The 13602-nt window shown below is 50.9% G+C and overlaps 2 protein-coding genes across 2 annotated transcripts in view; both read left to right on the forward strand.

Annotated features, from left to right (window-relative positions):
* GCN1L1 (GCN1 general control of amino-acid synthesis 1-like 1 (yeast)) overlaps positions 1-8615 on the forward strand; it is a 75122-nt gene extending 66507 nt beyond the window's left edge. The window contains exons 46-52 of the mRNA XM_011948601.1: positions 847-1040; positions 1168-1282; positions 3861-3957; positions 4547-4695; positions 5143-5250; positions 6399-6617; positions 7906-8615. Coding sequence (XP_011803991.1) covers positions 847-1040; positions 1168-1282; positions 3861-3957; positions 4547-4695; positions 5143-5250; positions 6399-6617; positions 7906-8031 — 1008 coding nt within the window. The 3' untranslated portion in view covers positions 8032-8615. The remainder of the gene's footprint in view (positions 1-846; positions 1041-1167; positions 1283-3860; positions 3958-4546; positions 4696-5142; positions 5251-6398; positions 6618-7905) is intronic.
* An 898-nt stretch (positions 8616-9513) lies between these two features.
* RAB35 (RAB35, member RAS oncogene family) overlaps positions 9514-13602 on the forward strand; it is a 32925-nt gene continuing 28836 nt past the window's right edge. The window contains exons 1-2 of the mRNA XM_011948602.1: positions 9514-9588; positions 9682-9871. Coding sequence (XP_011803992.1) covers positions 9514-9588; positions 9682-9871 — 265 coding nt within the window. The remainder of the gene's footprint in view (positions 9589-9681; positions 9872-13602) is intronic.

The following is a 13602-nucleotide window of genomic DNA, read 5'->3' on the forward strand; positions in this document are numbered from 1 at the left end:
TCAAGACCAGCCTGACCAACATGGAGAAACCCTGTCTCTACTAAAAATATAAAATTAGCTGGGCGTGGTGGCGGGTGCCTGTAATCCCAGCTACTTGGGAGGCTGAGGCAGGAGAATCGCCTGAACCTGGGAGGTGGAGGTTGCGGTGAGCCGAGATAGCGCCATTGCACTCCAGCCTGGGCAATAAGAGCAAAACTCCATCTCAAAAAAAAAAACATAAGTAAATCTTTTACTCTTGGACCCACCTGTATTTTATCAGAAGTGTACCTGTGTTTCTGTATAGTCGGGTTGAACTGGATTTTTAGTTAGGTGGGTGCACATTGTTGCAGTGAGAACTCTCCAAGGTCATTTGTTTCACAGGCTTGTTCTGAGGGCTGAATGTGGAGTGTGTATCCTGCTGTCAGTTGCTCAGTAGATGGGCTCTACTATTACACATTGAGTCCCTTTCCGTGTCTTGGCGTTAGAACTGTGCTTCCACACTGCCGACAGTCTGCCCTGCTCTTTAATGTATTCAAAGGAGGTTTTGAGTCACTTATCGATATGGACGGGTCTCCACTAAGCCAAACCGCAATGCAGCCAAGGCTTTGAGACACCTCCCTCAGATCGCGGCTGCCGCCTCCTCAGCCTCCTGCTCCTCCAGTACATCACAGCATGCTGGATATGACCAGGAGGCCAAGCGAAACCTGTCTGTGCTCAGCCTCTCTGACGGGCTGTCTGTCTCCAGCCCTGTGTGAGAGCTGGACTCACTGTGGTGGTTTGGGATTGTGGTTGGTTCTCATGCCTGTGGTACACTGTGGCTTTGGGTCCACCACAACTGTCTTTCACGGATATGGGTTCCTCCCACAGGTTGGGATTGCCCTGAAGCCCTTCCTGCCCCAGCTGCAGACCACTTTCACCAAAGCCCTGCAGGACTCCAACCGGGGGGTGCGCCTGAAGGCCGCAGATGCTCTGGGGAAGCTCATTTCCATCCACATTAAGGTGGATCCCCTCTTCACAGAGCTGCTCAACGGCATCCGTGCCATGGAGGACCCAGGTGTCAGGTACGGCTTTAACAAGGGAGCATTGTGGCCTCCAGGAGGCCAGGGGTTGCTCTGGGCCGAGCCTGCGCTGGCAGGAGGGATGGTGGTGGAGGCACCCAGGGCTTAAGTCGGTGCGTCGCTTCTGCAGGGACACCATGCTGCAGGCCCTGAGGTTTGTGATTCAGGGAGCAGGGGCCAAAGTGGATGCCGCCATCCGGAAAAACATCGTCTCGCTCCTGCTGAGCATGCTGGGACACGATGAGGTACGGCTGCAGGCAGGGCTAGTGGTACCACTGGTTTCCCTCCTCCTCCTTAGGTTGAGTTCTTTACTTTGTGTTAGAACCAGTACAGCTCAGTAGGAATAAGCGTTCCTGAATTTCTATCACCCTGTATGCTTCACCAACATTTCCTCAGGTTTCCAGGGAAACGGGGCAGGTATTGTGGATATATTAGTGATTTCTGTTTTTTTTTTTGTTTTTTGTCTTCTTTGGCTGAGTCTGGTTCTGTCGCCCAGGCTAGAGTGCAATGGCACAATCTTGGCTCACTGCAACCTCCGCCTCATAGGTTTAAGCGATTTTCCTGCCTCAGCCTCTCGAGTAGCTGGGATTACAGGCGTCCGCCACCATACCCAGCTAATATTTGTATTTTTAGTAGAGATAGGGTTTCACCCATGTTGGCCAGACTGGTCTCAAACTCCTAACCTCAGGTGATCCACCCACCTCAGCCTTCCAAAGTGCTGGGATTACAGGCGTGAGCCACCACGCCTGGCCGGTTATTTCTGTTCTGTAGATGAGGCGAGTGAGCTTTGTAGAGTCCCAGACCTCTCACCAATTTACTCTCTGATCTTAAGTCATTTTGTCTGTCTGCCTCTCATTTCCACTTTTGTAAAATGAAGAGGTTTATTTATTGTTTTGTGAAACATTTGCCAAGCTAAAGGGCCTGTCTCAGAGGTGCGTAGACCTCATGGTCACAGACCTCAAGAAACTTAGTGTGTAGTGGGATAAACGGTCTCCAAGGTGCATCCCAGTGGGAAGTCTTAGAGGTTTGTTTTCGAGGGTGAGATCTGTCTGGGCCATACCCAGCAAGTAGTAGAATCCAAACCAGAAGCCCTGGACTCCTGCTTCTGTCCCAGTTCCATCAGCTTCACCCAGTCTGGAAGCATCTGTCACATATTTGGCTGCCAGCACTGTGGGGCCAGTAGGGAGTTGAGTCTATGGAGAAGAGTTTTCTGTTCACTTTCAGACAGCCCTCTGTTGTAGCCTAATTTACATTTGTAGGGCCAATCTAGGAGGAGAGGGCCTTTGGGCTCACGTGGTTTTACACTTCATTGACACACACATGCATGCACACACACACACACACACACACACACACAGCTCCCGCCCACACCCCCGACACACACTTGCTGCTGCACTTCCCATGGCTCCGAAATCCTAATTCTGGTCCCCAGGCGCTGGCTGTGGGACTCCAGCCCCAGCCTTCTCTGTGGGGACAGATGGGAAAGTCTGCTGTCTTGGTCACGGTCTGCCAGGGCTTCCACAGAGTCACGTACAGTGCAAGCAAAAGTTAGTATTGAAACATAATTTGCATTTCACCACAGTGCAGCTTAAAATAGATGAAGTTGGAGAGAGTGGGTGTCAGAGCCAGCTTTAGCTTGGCACCTGGGCTTCTGCTTCAAGCTCAGAGGCCCAAACTGCTGGCAGCCCATCCTCTTACCCTCTGAACCTCCACTCAGATTGAAGGTGGCAGTTCAGGGTGCTAGCCTGGCATTAGCTTTTTGGGTTTGTTTTGGGGACGTGGTGAGTTGGCACCTATAATAAGGAACATAACTTAAAATCCTTTCTTGGGGCCGGGCACGCTGGCTCAAGCCTGTAATCCCAGCACTTTGGGAGGCCGAGACGGGCAGATCACGAAGTCAGGAGATCGAGACCATCCTGGCTAACACGGTGAAACCCTGTCTCTACTAAAAAATACAAAAAACTAGCCGGGCGAGGTGGCGGGCGCCTGTAGTCCCAGCTACTCGGGAGGCTGAGGCAGGAGAATGGCGTAAACCCGAGAGGCGGAGCTTGCAGTGAGCTGAGATCCGGCCACTGCACTCCAGCCTGGGCGACAGAGCAAGACTCCGACTCAAAAAAAGAAAAATCCTGTCTTGGTATTCCATAGTTAACTGGCCAGGGAGGAGCACGGAGCTGCTCGTGTACCTGGCTCTGATTTGAACAGGAAGTGCATGCCTTTCCTTATCTTCCTTGGCTTAATTAGTGGCTTTAGTTTGACTTCCTTAGGATGAACCCAAGTAATTTTGGTGGCAATGGGGCACTCATGCAGTAGGGAGATAGCAGGGGTCATTCTGGCTGCAAGATGACACAAGCTCTGTGGGAGAAAGGAGCTCAGAGTGGCCGTCTCTAGCCGGCTTCCCTGGTGGCTGTGGGCAGGTGCCTCCCCTCCTGCCCCTCCCTGCCTCACAGGGCTGTTGATAGTAATTGAGATAATAAATATGAAGCATTCAGCCTTCCTAAGAAGAAAGGTGCTATGTAAATACAGTTATTACTGCTATTACGAGGATGACTGCCACATGCATACACACGGGGGTTTTCTATAATTAAGTGAAGCGCTGAGTGTGTAATGTTTAACTCCATACCAGTGGCAGTTTCAGTGAATGGCAGCCCCAGTCTGGCAGGGGGGCACGAGTGCCTAGAGGAAGGACTGGATCTTAAGTCCCTGAGTTGGCTTGTTCCACCTTCTTTGTTGCTATCCGTCCTGGGCTCTAGAGCTGCCTGCCCTGGTCCCCACAGAGCTCTTGCTGTTCCCTGCACCCCGTCACTCCCTTCTTTTCCCTGGCAGGACAACACTCGCATCTCCTCAGCCGGGTGCCTAGGGGAACTGTGTGCCTTTTTGACCGAAGAGGAGCTTAGCGCCGTTCTACAGCAGTGCTTGCTGGGTAAGTACACTGGAGAGTTCCTCTTCAAGGCCCTGGGCCTCTCAGCCCTAGCGAAGAGGTGATGGGCATCTCTCTCCCTCCCTCAGAGGATCTTTTAGGAACTGGACTGTCCTTTCCTTGGGAATTCAGCAATTAAAGCAAAATCCAGGCCAGGTGTGGTGGTGCTCACCTGTAGTCCCAGCTCCTCAGGAGGCTGAGGTGGGAGGATCACTTGAGCCCAAGAGTTCAAGGTTTCAGTGAGCCTTGATCACACCCCTGCACTCCAGCCTGGGTGACAGAGCAAGGCCCTGTCTCTAAAACCAAACAAACAAACAATAATGAATTTGCAGCGGTCTTGTAGCCCTCAGTGTCTGCTCAAAGAACACAGCTGTAAGCCTGGAGTGGTTCATGAGCAGGCTGTCCTTACTTAATGTGCCGCTTTGGGGAGCTTCTGCCAAGATAGCAGGGAGGTCCATGTGAGTGTGGCCTGGGTTTTCCTTGTGCTCTGGGTCAGCACGCTGGTCTCCAGTGGGGTGGGCCCATGGGCCTCATGGGTGCTGGGGACATGCTGGAAAATACCAGTTGATCCTAGTCGTGTCCTTCCACTTAGCGGACGTGTCCGGCATTGACTGGATGGTTCGGCACGGGCGGAGCCTGGCACTTTCCGTGGCTGTGAATGTGGCTCCTGGCAGACTCTGTGCTGGCAGATATAGCAGCGATGTTCAGGAAATGATCCTGAGCAGTGCCACGGCAGACAGGGTAAGGCATCTGGGCAGCCAGACCAGTCCTCTCCCTCCCCTAGGCCATATCCCATAGGCAGCACCTTGTGGACACAGCATGGGTGGACCCCAGACTGGGGCTTAAGAGACTTGGGTCTAATTTTACCTTTGCCAGTAACTTGCTGTGCCCTTGGATCAGCACTTGATCCCTTTGGGCCCCAGTTTCATCATCTAAACAAGGAATTTGGGTTGAAGAATCCAGATGCCCCTTCTGGGTCAGGACTTGGATCACTGTTCCTGGGAACCAGTGACTATGCTCATCTGCCTCAGCTGGGGCAGCCTACCTGAGTGAGAGCTGTCACGGTGTCCCTGGTAGGGGTAAGGGGTGACGTGGTGGAGGGTCCTGGAGATTATTAGGAACTGGGATTTTCCTGGCTCTGGGGAAGGGGCAAGGGGCCTCCCATCTAGCGCTGTCTGTTCTCCACAGATCCCCATTGCGGTGAGCGGGGTCCGGGGCATGGGCTTTCTCATGAGATACCACACTGAGACAGGCGGAGGGCAGTTGCCAGCCAAACTCTCCAGCCTGTTCGTTAAGGTGAGTGGGGGCCAAGCACGTGTTTGACCCCTAACACCTGGCTTGTGAGGAGGCCTTAGGACCAGAGAACACCAGCAGTGTGCCCTCAACTAGTTGTGTGCTAGTTCTCCGTGGACGGCCTCCAGGAGATTGCTGAACCCTTAGGGATGGAATGTAAGGGGTTTCTGTGTGTGCTTTACACTGCAATAGAGCCTAACTTTTTGTCAGATTCTCAGATTGACCTGTGACTCTGAATCAAGTTAGGAATCGCTATTTTAGGCATTCTTTCTAGGCACCCTAGTTTTGTAAAATTAGGTATAGACCTGGGTTCCCATCTTAATACCTCTCTCTTCCCGCCTCCCTCTTCTAGCTGGCCCAGCACTTCTTGGTGTGGTTATTGTGCTGTGTGCCAGGCCCTAGTTAGGAAAGCCAAGGAATGTGCCAGCAGGGCTCCCGTGGCCCGTGTGATACGGTGTGCTTCTGAAGCGATACTGTGCACAGAAATCAGAGCCAGAGTGCATTTTAGTGAGATGGGGCCATGCCTGGGACTCTAACCAGCTGTCAGGCAGTGTCAGTGGTGCTGTGCGTGGACCTTGCCTTGAGTAATGAGGTTCCCAAGGGTGACTGCCTCCCCCCGCAGCACCGGGAACCCACGGAGTTTCTGAGGGGCCTGATTTGATTGATCCTGGTCTGTGATGACATCAGCCTGCACCTGCTTTTTCACCTGGCACTGTCCTGAAGGTGTAGAGATGAACAAGGCAGACAGGATCCCTGGAGCCCATGGGGAGGACCCTGACATAGATAAGGTTGGCAGGGGGCGCCTCTAAAGGATGACATGGGAGCTGAGAACTGCAGGATGAGAAGGAGCCAACCTAGAGAGGATCTGGGGCAAGCACGGCCCAGCCGGTGGGACCAGCCAGGGCAGAGGCCCAAGGCCCTGGGATGTTCGAGGAAGTAAAAACGCATGCGGGCTGAGAGTAGTGAGCAAGGGGAGAGTGGCACAAGATGAGGGTGCAGGGAGCCAGGGCCAACTCATGCTGGGACCCTCCCACAGGAGCAGTGGGGTCAGTGTCCACGCTGTAGGCAAAGTGTCAAGGCTGGGCATTTGGGCTGTTTCAAGGAACAGACGATGTGCCTATCCAAAAGCCTGTTTGTGGTTCTTTTCACAGTGTCTGCAGAACCCATCCAGCGACATCAGGCTGGTGGCTGAGAAGATGATCTGGTGGGCAAATAAGGACCCGCTGCCTCCCCTGGATCCCCAGGTCATCAAGCCCATCCTGAAGGCTCTTCTTGACAACACCAAGGATAAGAACACCGTGGTCAGGGCCTACAGCGACCAGGCGATTGTCAACCTCCTCAAGATGCGGCAGGGCGAAGAGGTGTTTCAGGTAGGAGCCTGGGGGCCTCACCGGGGCATGCTGTGAGCATCTGCCTTTCAGCTCTTCTTCAGCACGGAAATATTTAAACCACAGGTTCTTCTCTGCCACCGTGGATGTGCTAGCTTTCAGGAGCAGATTAAGATTTGTGTGACTGGGGCTGGGTGTGGTGGCTCACGCCTGTAATCCCAGCACTTTGGGAGACTGAGGCGGGTGGATCATGAAGTCAGGAGATCAAGGCTAACATGGTGAAACCCCGTCTCTACTAAAAATACAAACAAATTAGCCTGGCGTGGTGGTGGGCGCCTATAGTCCCAACTATTAGGGAGGCTGAGGCAGGAGAATGGTGTGAACCCGGGAGGCGGAGCTTGCAGTGAGCTGAGATGGCACCACTGCACTCCAGCCTGGGCGACAGAGCGAGACTCCGTCTCAAAAAAAAAAGATTTGGGTGACTGGCCCAGTACCTGAAAACACACATTCCCATGGTTTTCAGACTTCTTTTTGAGCAGGGCCCTTTCTTCAAATAAAATCTCACATGACACCCAGACAGACATAGCAGATCCCAGGAGAGCTGCCCAGTGGAAACCCTGAGTTGTGTTCACTCAGTCCCCAGCCCCCAGCAGCCTGGAAAGCCCAAAAGCTGGTCAGCCACGGTGGCTACGCCTATAATCTCAGCACTTTGGGAGGCTGAGGTGGGCGGATCACCTGAGGTCAGGAGTTCAAGACCAGCCTGACCAACATGGAGAAACCCCGTCTCTATAGCCAGGCGTGGTGGCACATGCCTGTAATCCAAGCTATTTGGGAAGGCTGAGGCAGGAGAATTGCTTGAACTTGGGAGGCGGAAGTTGTGTTGAGCTGAGATCGTGCCTTTACACTCCAGCATGGGTGACAAGAACAAAACTCCGTGTCCAAAAAGAAAAAAAAAAAGCCCAAAAGCTGCAAGTCCCACTGCCTCGTCTCATGAAAAGCATGATGGGGCCAGGTGTGGTGGCTCATGCCTGTAATCCCAATACTTTGGGAAGCTGAGGTGGGAGGATCACTGGAGCCCAGGAGTTCAAGATCAGCCCAGGCAACACAGTGAGACCCTGATTCTATGAAAAAGGGAAAAATAGAAAAGCATGATGAGTGTTTTAATGGGCTTTCCCTGGATCCATCTGATTCCCTTATTTTGCCAAATTCCACCTCAGTGTCTCTAGTTCTGGGGTTAATTGATTTTTGTCTTTCTCCGATTGGAGAACGTGGCAGCTGTATTTTCTGACTGTTTCCTTCCACTCATCCTTCCCCTCATCCTTCCCCACAGTCCCTCTCCAAGATCCTGGATGTGGCCAGTTTGGAGGTGCTGAACGAGGTTAACCGAAGGTCCCTGAAGAAGCTGGCCAGCCAGGCCGACTCCATGGAGCAGGTGGACGACACCATCCTGACATGAGAGGCCTGGCCCACAGCAGCATTTGCCGCTCCACATCTTTGCTCAATGTTTTCATTTTTGAAAATACATTTGTTCCGATGGGGAGCTTGGAAGATGGCGTTCCCAGAAAGTATTTTAATATATCAATAGACCACAGCCAAAGCCTTAAATCAAACCCACACACAACTGAAAATTGCCTCCTCCCATCTCTCACCTTTTCCTGTGGAGAAGAGAAGGAAAAGCACACGCATGCGCCTCAGCAAATGGCAGCCCAGGAGCTGTTTGTCCAGTTTAGCATGGCTAGGTCTGGAACTATAATAGCAGGGTCAGACTGCGGGTTCCTCTTCTCCCGTGCTTGAGCTCTGGTTTGAGAGCTGGCGCTACCAACCTTTTGCCTAGATCCTGAATGGGGCACAGATGGTGGACGTCTGCCCAGTGTAGTGTGTCTGGCTTGGCTTTTCAGTATTGTGAGGTCTGATTGGATCTGACCCCTGTCAGATGAAAATGATCCACAGCTCTGGCAGTTCCCAAGTCTGGGGAGGGGTATAGGTTTGAAAGGCTGTTTGAAAGAGGAATGTTTAATAAAGGCTTTGATTTAATCTTGATATAAACAGATTTTTAAAAATCTCCAAACACCCATTAAACATGAAGCTTCCTGCATCAGGAATAAGGAAAGGTTTGCAACTGTTTTTGTAAGTATTCACAGTTCTCTGATTTCTGGGCATATCTCTCCCCTGCTTTCAAAAGTCTTAGGACTCTGTGTAGACTTCTGTCCTGTGGTTGGGTTTTGAGAGGTATGCAGCCCGGCCTATGATCTCCCTCAGTGTAGAGAATGCAAAGGTCAAATGAGCCATTTTCCTATTCTGTTCTGACTTGGAAAGGTAGGGAGCTTCTGGTACTCAGGTTGTAAAGAGAAATCCAGCCCCCCGTGAATAAGAAAGAGCCACATTCCTATAGTTGAAGGACTTGCAAGAGGAAACCAAAGTTGCATTTCAGCATCTGCCTCCTTTATGAATGACTTCCTTCCTCCTGATTCTTAGAAGGCTCGTGACACACACATTCTGTCTGATGAAGCACACCCCACTGGGCCTAGTGACGCAAGTTTTTCTGGGCTGTTCCCTGGCCACAATACAGGACAAACCTCTGTCAAAATTACTGGCCTGAACTGTAAAAGGAAGAGAAAAAGTGGTGGCAAACTCAGTTTATAAAGGTATAAAAATGCTATGCCAAAAAAAGCAAGACGTTGGTTATTAATAATGCAGCCAAGGTAGAAAGTAGGCCTGTGACTCAACACTTCTGATGAATAAGACAAGGTGACCTCTAAGGCACTTCTCACGAGCCCTGTTTTCTTGCAGCAGACATGGTGTCAGCTGGCTCGAGGTAATTGTAGAATCCCAGAGCTGGAAGGGACCTTGAGAGGTCAGCTGAGTCCTTGTAGCCAAAACAGCCAATGGTTACAACTTTTGGTAGCCATGGTAACCATTCTCTGCCTCTGGAATTCGGATGGTCATCAGCATCCTCCCAGCTGCCAAGGGCCTGTGTCCATCAGGCTGTCTGCAGATGTGTTCCCCTCCACCGGTCAGCTGTGGGGAGAGACGGGCAACATTTCTGTTGAGGGGCATGGGCTGGGAAACCTGTTAAGCCTGAGGCCATCTTCACTGTTTCCTCCAGGGTCTTGGATCAGATGCTGATATCCACCTGTGGCTTTTAGCCCCCATTCTGCAACTGGGAGGGGAACCTGACATACTTAGAGGTATCAGACACTCATTAAGCAAAATCCAAAGGAAAAACACCAGATTCCAGTTCCAGAAACCGGAGGAGGATGAGCTCTCTGTTCGGAATGGATGGAGCTTGACGGACAGTTGGGATGACTCAAAGGCTCCCAGAGCCTATTGAGTTGCATTCCAAGTCTGGAAGGAGGGTGTGAGCTCCCGGGAAGTGAGCCATGAAGGGCTGTTGTGGACGTGCCAGGGGAGCCAGCAGAAAGGATCTTGTCAGCCCAAAGTCCTAGCAATCCTGAGAACAGCAGCCCAGACCAAGCACCCTGGGGACATTGAGGTTAGCAGCAGAGAAGCAGAAGCTATTTGTCCTGGAGGCTGGTACGGCTGTTTTGCCTTGGGCAAGTCATCTGACCTCCCTGGGCCAGTTTCCTCATTTGTACAATGAGGAATTTGGAAGAGAAGCTCTAAAATTTATTCTCAAAGTTATTCTCTAGGTGGTGGTACTCTAGGTTAATGGTACTTAACAACAGATTACATTTGGTATCATTTCATTTAATCCTCTTAACAGTTCTATGAAGCAGGTTCTCAATACTATTTTCTAGAGGAGGAAACTGAGGCACAGAGAGGCCACTCACCCAGGGTCATATGGCTAGTAAATGGCAGTCCCCAGACCTCTATTTTTAGTCTTTTTCTTCTCCTATGACAGCTAGTTAGCCATCAGCATTTTTCATTCTTTAGAGCGGAGCCTCCAGAATTTTCCCATCCAGGTACATACAGGAAATGAGTATGTGTACAGCACACTAGGTGAACGGCTCTAGCTGCCTTGCCCAGGGACGCCACCCACCTCCAGCCCTACCCAGCTGCTCTGCAGGCTGTGGGGAGGAAGACGTCACTCCACTTAACAGGACACTGGCTGGAAAGTCTTTAGAGAAAGAGTATTCTCAACGATTCGCAGTGATCTTCCAGAGGAGACTGTCCCTCTTTCTCTTCCTTGAGTCTGAAAGTCAGTGATGAAGTCATATTCTCTTAACTAATCCAGAGAAAACTGAAAAAGTTATAAACAGCATTCCCAAACCTTTGCCTAACGCTGGGAGCCTCAGGAATCATGGGCAGCAAGATGATTTAAAAAGTAGGGGAATTAGGTCGAGGCGGGCGGATCACCTCAGGTCAGGAGCAAGACCAGTCTGACCAACATGGTGAAACCCTGTCTCTACTAAAAATACAAAAATTAGCTGGGCTTGGTGATGGGTGCCTGTAGTCCCAGCTACTCAGGAGGCTGAGGTAGGAGGCGGAGGTTGCAGTGAGCCAAGATTGCGCTACTGCACTCCAGCCTGGCGACAGAGTGAGACTGCGTCTCAAAAAATAAAGGCGGTGGGGGGGTTATTGTTAAAACGTGGTTCCCGCAACCCTCCAAGGAACCAGACCTTCAGGTACATTCTCTTTGTCCAATACTGTGATGCTGGAAGACTTGGGAGAGTGGCAGGGAGGCTGCAGAGTTGACGGTGTTTGGGTGCAGGGATTGGAGACGTTATTTGACAGTAGATTTTTAAACGCAGTTGGCAGTTAGGAATGTTTTTCCTCAACGTATGGCTCTGTGGATGTGTTTCAATGAGGAAAAAGAGGAACCAATCTAACTTAAAAGGTCTAGGTGCTAAAATATTGTAAAGGAAATGCAGATCTCGCTTTCAAGTTCTAGTGCAGGATAGTGCAGCCACAGGGACTTCCAGGACAGGTTGGAACCTTAATTTCTCTGCTTAATACTAAGCTGTGTGACCTAGACCGTGTTCCTTAACCTCTGAGTGCATCTCCTCATCTTGACAGCGAAGTCTCACTGCGTTGTCATCTGCGTTGAATGACACAATGCACTTTGCACAGAGCCAGGCACACATAGGAGGTTCTGGATACATGGATGGTGACGGTGAAACAAGGATGATGGCGAATGAGATTTCTTTTGAGAAATTATGATGGTGGCTATGTTTGATTCTCCAAAATGCTGAGTGTACATACACCAGCACACAGATGGTCTCCACTGTGCATGGGCAGGAAGGCACGTTACCACCACTGTTAGATCGGTGCTTCCTACAGTCGTGAGAGAGGCTGGCAGGATGTGGTCTTTATTTTATGAAGAGTAAAGTTGAGGTACAGGTGGAAAGGAGCATCTCTGAGGTCATGTTGGCAGAACTGGGAAAAACCCGTATTTCTTGATTCTCTGCTCACCAAGCCCCAGGGGCATGCTATAAAAATAATTTGGAAGGTGAATGTAACAAAAGAAACAAGTTCTTGGCATGTGACTGGGTTTCACTTTTTAAAGAGGTGGAGCCCAGTCATTTCACAGGGTGACTCTGAGTTGCCCCTAGGTTCTGTTAGGAGGGGTCCCTGCTGCCTGCCCCAGGGGAGGGGGTGTTGATGTCAACACAGCTCAAAAAACTGGAAAAACTGGTCCGAGGGATGATTGCCTCAGTGGGATTTCTAGGTGAGACCTTCCTGATTGTGCCTGAATGGATACCCCAGTCCCTGTCAGGTTCCTTCCTGTGAGCTATTTCTCTAGTGAGATGGCGGCCTGGTCACAGGGACAATTAGTGCATGATAATTCGTCTGAGTTGTGCCCTGAGCTGTTCCCCGCAGTCCCACAAGAGAAAGCTGTGGGTTTTGAATGTATTTACATTAGCTCCTTCTTACCACTTAGATTCCCACAAAAAAAAGGGAGCTAGGAAGCTGGGGTGCTGCATTGAATCTAGTGTTTCGCAAATATTTTGCCCTTAAGACTCCTTTATTTATTTACATTCAGGGTACTGCTCTGTCACGGGGCTGGAGTGCAATGATGTGATCACAGCTCACTGCAACCTCGAGCTCTTGAGCTCAAGTGATCCTCCTGCCTCAGCCTCCTGAGCAGCTAGGACTACAGCCATGCACCACCACTCCTGGCTAATTTTTTTTTTTTTTGAGACAGAGTCTCGCTCTGCCCCCAGGCTGGAGTGCAGTGGCCGGATCTCAGCTCACTGCAAGCTCCACCTCCCGGGTTCACGCCATTCTCCTGCCTCAGCCTCCCGAGTAGCTGGGACTACAGACGCCCGCCACCTCGCCCGGCTAATTTTTTTGTATTTTTAGTAGAGACGGGGTTTCACCGTGTTAGCCAGGATGGTTTCGATCTCCTGACCTCGTGATCCGCCCGTCTCGGCCTCCCAAAGTGCTGGGATTACAGGCTTGAGCCACCGCGCCCGGCCATTTTGTTTTTGAGATGGAGTCTCACTCTTGTCGCCCAGGCTGGAGTGCAGTAGTGTGATCTTGGCTCACCACAGCCTCTGCCTCCCAGATTCAGGTGATTCTCATGCCTCAGCCTCCAGAGTAGCTAAGATTACAGGCCGCCACCATGCCCAGCTAATATTTTTTGTGTATTTTTAGTAGAGATGGGGTTTCACCATATCGGTCAGGCTGGTCATGAACCTCTGACCTCAGGTAATCCACTTATCTTGGCCTCCCAAGGCCCAGCCTGGCTAATTTTTTAAATTTTTTGTAGAGATGAGGGTTTCACTATGTTACCCAGGCTGGTCTTGAACTCCTGGCCTTGAGCCATCCTCCCTCCTCAGCCTTCCAAAGTGCTGGGATTACAGGTGAGAGTCACTGTGCCCAGCCAGGATCCTTTTATATTTTGAATTTTTTTTTGACAACACCAAAGAGCTCTTATGTGTATCTATCTTACCTATTGATATTTAGCATCTTAGGAGTCAAAACCGGGCTAGGCATGGTGGCTCACACCTATAATCCTGACACTTTGGGAGGCTGAGGTGGGAGGATGGTTTGAGGCCAGGAGTTCAAGACCAGCCTGGGCAACATAGACTGTTGTCTCTACAAAGAATTTAAAAATTAAAAA

The sequence above is a fragment of the Colobus angolensis genome, unplaced genomic scaffold (genome assembly GCF_000951035.1).
Source record: "Colobus angolensis palliatus isolate OR3802 unplaced genomic scaffold, Cang.pa_1.0 Scaffold28, whole genome shotgun sequence".
NCBI classification, from domain to species: Eukaryota; Metazoa; Chordata; class Mammalia; order Primates; family Cercopithecidae; genus Colobus; species Colobus angolensis.